General features: G+C 47.4%; 1 protein-coding gene and 1 pseudogene across 1 annotated transcript; one reads left to right on the top strand and one right to left on the bottom strand.

The window, feature by feature from the left end:
- The first annotated feature begins 434 nt into the window (after positions 1–434).
- Positions 435–2,037, top strand: LOC123450277 (annotated as a pseudogene).
- A 404-nt stretch (positions 2,038–2,441) lies between these two features.
- Positions 2,442–3,376, bottom strand: LOC123451212. Its single transcript, XM_045128221.1, has 3 exons — positions 3,145–3,376; positions 2,991–3,053; positions 2,442–2,855 (listed from the first exon to the last, which is right to left on the bottom strand). Exons 1-3 carry the CDS (start codon positions 3,232–3,234, stop codon positions 2,670–2,672), a joined length of 339 nt encoding a protein of 112 aa, XP_044984156.1. The 5' UTR covers positions 3,235–3,376; the 3' UTR covers positions 2,442–2,669.
- Positions 3,377–5,530: the final 2,154 nt, after the last annotated feature.

Raw genomic sequence — 5,530 nt, 5'->3', positions numbered from 1 at the left:
CACATCTCTCCTAATAATAAAGCACAGAGCGCTTCTGCCGTCCGTCGTGGCAATTTTGCAAAAAAAAAAAAAAAATCTGTGTTTTGTTGAAATCAACCCGCAGTCCTTCATTAAGTGAAAAAAAAAACTTGTCCCATTACCTCCGTCTTCCCCACCCCGCAGACCTCCTGCCCCCTTCGTATCCAGATCGAACCAGAGAGAAGAAGAAGAGGGGAGCCCGCGCCGCAGACGCCCCCGCCCCCACCCCCAACCCAAGCGTCCCCCCCCCCCCGCCGCCCCGAGAAGGAGAGGCGAGAGAGGAGAGGAAGGTTCCGAGAGATGGCAGTCCCGTAGCCGGGTGGAGGCGAGGCTGCTGGCCGGTTCCAGGAGCACAGGGCCCATGACTGGCGGACGTCACCGGAGGCGCCGTGCGGTACATCATCAAGGACCTCGGCATGGCGCTGGAGGTCGGCGACGACCAGGAGGAGGAGGCCAATGTGCTGTCAGGGTCGGCGCTGTACCGACAGATGTTCTCGGCCATGGCGGAGACCGGCGACGGCGAGCTGTGCCTGCAGGGACTCATCACCGTCATCGAGCGCCTGAACGACATCCACAAGTAAGGCAGGACATGTGTTCATCAAAATGCCGCAACCGGATATGGACCCATGGTCATGTATTATTAGTTTTTTCGTGGACAAAAATTCGATCTCTATGTCATGTTTTTAACAAAAGATTTGTGGATGCTATCATCAATCGTAATATTATCATTTTTTTGCTTATTTGTGGATGCTATTCTTGTTTTCTTGTTGATGTTAACAACGGTATTTCAGTTCTTTTTACCAAGTGCGGTACTCTGATAAGTTAATAAATTGTTCTATGCTTGTAATCAAGGTGTTGACAAGGTAATAAATTGCTTCTTTGGACATCATATGATGTTCATACAAATTTGGCGGCTTTGACGATTGATGTAGAGAATGTTAAGTGGAATATCAACCAGATATTGTTGTAGTAGTTGTAATGCGGATATGTTGAAAAATCTGTAGTAAAACTCATATCCAGGGCACTACTTTATTTGCTCAGTTCACTTACAGAAGCATGATTTATCATTTTCCCTTTTTTAGCTTGCCATATAAGAAGTTATGCATCGCACTACATGATCTAAACAATCAATTATGCTTATCATATCTGTTGAAAGAGAAAGATAACTTAGAACAGAGAAGTGATGTTCATTAGTTTGCTTTGAACTTTTTACTCAGTTGCCTTGCGACTTAATGTAATTATTATGACAATGCAGATTATTGATCTGGCAACACTAACCGGTGCATGTCTTGTTGCACTTGGGCCTAGCATTGCTAGTAAGCTCAAACACATATTTTCCTCTTAGCCAAGTTCAATTTTGTGTGCTTCTAAGATGGAAATAGTGGGGTACTCTGAAGTCATGTATACTAATGAACATGTCTCTTCAGAAATCCTCACACCAAGTGATGAACTAGCCCAGGAAGTCACTGCTGCATCTGAGTTATCGGGGGAGAAGTTCTGAAGATTGCCCATGGAGGAAAGCTACTGGGAGCAGATGAAGTCTGGTGCGGCATACATGGTCAACACGGGCGGTCGACAACGGTTCCATCACAGCTGCCCTGCTCCTGAAACAGGTATAGCATCTCTCTAGAATGACCAAAGCATCCACATGTGTTCGTTGAAAAAGGTCGCATCATACTTGTACTAGGTTGAATTTTCCTCCGGACGGTTCCATCACAGCTGTCCTGCTCCGGAAACAGGTATAGCATCTCTCTAGAATGATCAAAGCATCCACATGTGTTTGTTGAAAAAAAAAGGTCGCATCATACTTGTACTAGGTTGAATTTTCCTCCGGCAAAGCTGACGAACTCTAATGTGCTTGCATTGCAGTTTGTCGATGAGAAGGTTCAGTGGATGCACATCGACAAGGTTCAGTGGATGCACATCGACATGGCAGGCCCGGTGTGGAACGACACCGCCACTGGCTTTGGCGTGTCCACCCTGGTGAAGTGGGTCCTCAAGAACTCATCATCATCCTGAAGGTGAAGTGGGTCCTCAAGAACTCATCATCATGAATGAACTCCCCCATAACAACGTCAGTGAATGAATGGTTTCATTACCAGTGAATGAATGGTTTTTATTTGCTTTTGGCTAACGTTTTATTTGCTTTTGGCTAACGTATGGAGTGTGAAGCGATAGAATAAGGAAGGGTTTCATGGGGAAAAATAAAGCAGCATGTTGTTGAACACTTTCCTTATCAGATTAAACGACGTTTCATTTCGTCGTTTCCATATTGTGTCCTATCAGATTAAACGACGTTTCATTTCGTCGTTTCCATATTGTGTCCGTGACTGCTGTCTGGTGAACATTTTTGCTATAATTAGTTTAACCTTATGTTAAAATTGATTATAAAAATGATGCACAATTGCATATGAAAAGTTGTGTCTTTTTTTCACCCGGTGCAACGCACGGGCATTTGTACTAGTCATCAATAAAGAACACTGTTTTGATTACAACTCGGTCAAGAAATCGCTGTGCCTGGATCTCTAAAATCTTCGTAGTTCTACATTACATGTCTTTCCGAAGCTGTATAAAAATGCCTTCACCACTTCTATCAAAAAATTGTAAGAATATTATGAAAAAAAAACTATCAATAGGTGGTGTTGAGCAAATTAGAAGGGCGCGGTAGCAACATCTCGTTCTGCGGCGGTGCGGCCATACTGGCGGTGGCAGCAAATGCTATCATCGTCAAGAAACGCGTAGGGATTGAACATGTCATAATCTTCGTCGCCCTGGTCGTCCTCCTCGTCGGAGTCGGTCATGGAGTCCTTCCTGACGCCCAGCACCGGCTTGAGACCCTGCAGCACGCAGCAAGTTCCATAAATATCAGCTGGTTCGTCCATCGTCATCACAAAACTGAGAGACAGAAGCTAGCCGATCGACCATGAACGATCTGCTGGATCGTCCAGATTGTAAGTAAAGCTGCTCGTTACCTCGGTGAAGATCCGGACGGCGTCCTCCGACGAGTGCGTTCTCAGGACATACAGCGCCGCCTCCTGCAGAAGTGGATACGTACGTCTTAGAGAACCGTCTTAAGAGAAGGTTGAGAAAGATCGATGAGAGCTAGGCTCGGTGGCGGTGCCTCACCCTGGCGTACTTGAGCTCGTGGAGGGAGAGCGCCTTGGGCTCCCACTCCATGGACGCCATGCTCCCCGCGGCGCCCGCGTGGGGCCGCATCGATCTCAGCTTCGTCGGACGTGCTGGGGGATGACCGGAATGTATCACGTACGAAACGTGTAACGCGCAGGCCGGGCAAAAATTGCAGATGAGAAATGCGTGTGTGTGTGTGTGTGTCTACTGCTTCCGTGCAGCAGATAACAACGGAGTTCCTGTGTCGTTGCCTATTTATAGCACGACGAGGCGTCGGTCGGACGAAGAGAAAGTAGGCACGAACTCCACGCGTGTCGACCGGCGCAAGCGCGCACGTCGTGGAAGCGTCGTGACACGCGGGGACGGAGAGCCGTCACCGGGTCGCGGTCGTCCACCCCGCATGGCGCCAGTGCATGGCGAGGCGGCCGGCATGGGCCAGTGGCTGCCCGGCGCGTGGCGTCCGCTCGGGGTTACCATCGCGTGTAGCGTGACGTGTGATCCTGACGCCGCCGACGCGCGCGCGCGCGGGGCTGGGATGCGCCCGTTGCTTCGCGATGCTGTGCACTTTTGTGTTTGTGGAGCCTTTCCACCGGACGAATACTTCCTGATGTGACCGGGGCCGGTCTGCTTCTACCGGTGGTTTCCCACGGTATTTTCGCTGCATATATACGTACCGAGCGATATAGACGGACACCGCGTGATTGTTTTTTTTTTGAGCAGGACACGCGATTATCGACAGGACAGGAAGTAGACGAGATCGTCTTCTTTCTCTCCTTTTTATCTGACAGCGACGAGGTACATGGCCACCTTCGAAAAATAGCTGATCAAATCTCCTTTCAAGATACTGTTCATACCATGTTCGTTTCTCTTGTATTCAGGGGCGGCCGGCCTGGGCCAGTGGCCACCCCCATCGATTTCGAGAGGGGTGTGCTGGCTGTAGAACTTTTGTTAACTCATGATAATTAGTACTGGATCATGGAAGTAACTATATTGATATAAGAGCATCTCTAGTAGGTCCCATATAACACCGATCTGTAAAACGTGTTTACAGTTCGTGAAAAAACGATTTTATGGACCGGTGCGGACGAGAGCAGAGTTAGACCCCGTAAAATGAACCTGTAAAAAAGATATTCGCAGAAGATGTTTTTTTACGGGTCAACTCGGGCTGCGACGGAACAGACCCCCTAAACTTAAAGTGTAAACCGAATTTTCGCTTACATTTTCCCCCATATCTTCTTCTTCCTCTCGCCCGTGTCCATGATCAATTAAATTTGTTCCTAAATACAGGGTCGTCGATCCCTGAATACATCCAGGAGCTAGCTAGCTAGCTTCCGTCGCCGACGTCGAATCCGGCCAGGACGAGCAGGGTGGCCATTAGGACGGGCGGGGTGGCGTTCAGGGACGTCCGGAGCGACGTATGGTGGACGTGGACGGCGGACGCGGAAGTTTTTGTGGTAGTTAGGCTCCCGTCAACTGCTTTCTTTCGATACAGGGCACCGTAGAAGCGGACGCGAAAACTGTATTTTTGCAGATCGGGAGAAGCTTTTTATCGTGCCCCATAAAAATATGTACATGTCCGACGCATTTGCAGGGTCTGATCAGACAATTTTTTCACACGGACCTGTATTTTAACGATTATTTTGCAGGTCATATATAATGCTCCGACCCGCAAAATAATTAGTCAAGCACGAAGTTGGAAAAAGGCCCAAGCCTAGGAAGCAAACGACGTCGGCCCATTAGATGGATACATAACTTTTGTTTTTGGACCGAATGCACCTGCACTACTTGATGATGGATTAGTTGACTACCAGCAGTCGACTACCTGCACTACTGCATGTGTTCGTTGATTGTCTCCCCTGTGCGCTAGGACATCGCAAGCGTCCGGCTGCGATGCGTGTATTCGTCATCTCTCACCCACGTGTGCTAGGGCATCGCCAACGTCCGGCGGTGATGGGCGTCGCCTGCGGCCGGTCTATGCGCCAATTTCATGATATCCCTCTATCAGGAGCTTCAAATTGCACCATGAGAACAACACTATACCACTCACGCCGGATTTAAGGTAATCATACTACGATTTCATGTCTTGAATATCATGTGTTATTACTATTATTAGATTTTTATATAAAACTGCTAGATGCAAGATACTGTTTGTTCATCGGTTATAAATTATACATATTGTCTATGTACATAATAGCCCCAATATCACATATATTTATATACAAACTGCCAAACAAATATTTTGCGCAAATAGAAATTTCACAACAAACTAGAATCCAAAGTACACAATATGAGATTCTGGTTACATGCGTTTTTTTGTGTTAGTTATACATCCAAACTAATAAAAATCTACATGTTTTCTAAGTACAAAATATATATTATCTCG

Source organism: Hordeum vulgare, chromosome 4H, assembly GCF_904849725.1.
Source record: "Hordeum vulgare subsp. vulgare chromosome 4H, MorexV3_pseudomolecules_assembly, whole genome shotgun sequence".
Taxonomy (NCBI): Eukaryota; Viridiplantae; Streptophyta; class Magnoliopsida; order Poales; family Poaceae; genus Hordeum; species Hordeum vulgare.
The sequence above is the reverse complement of the archived record's forward strand: the minus strand, read 5'-3'. Positions and strand labels throughout refer to the sequence as shown.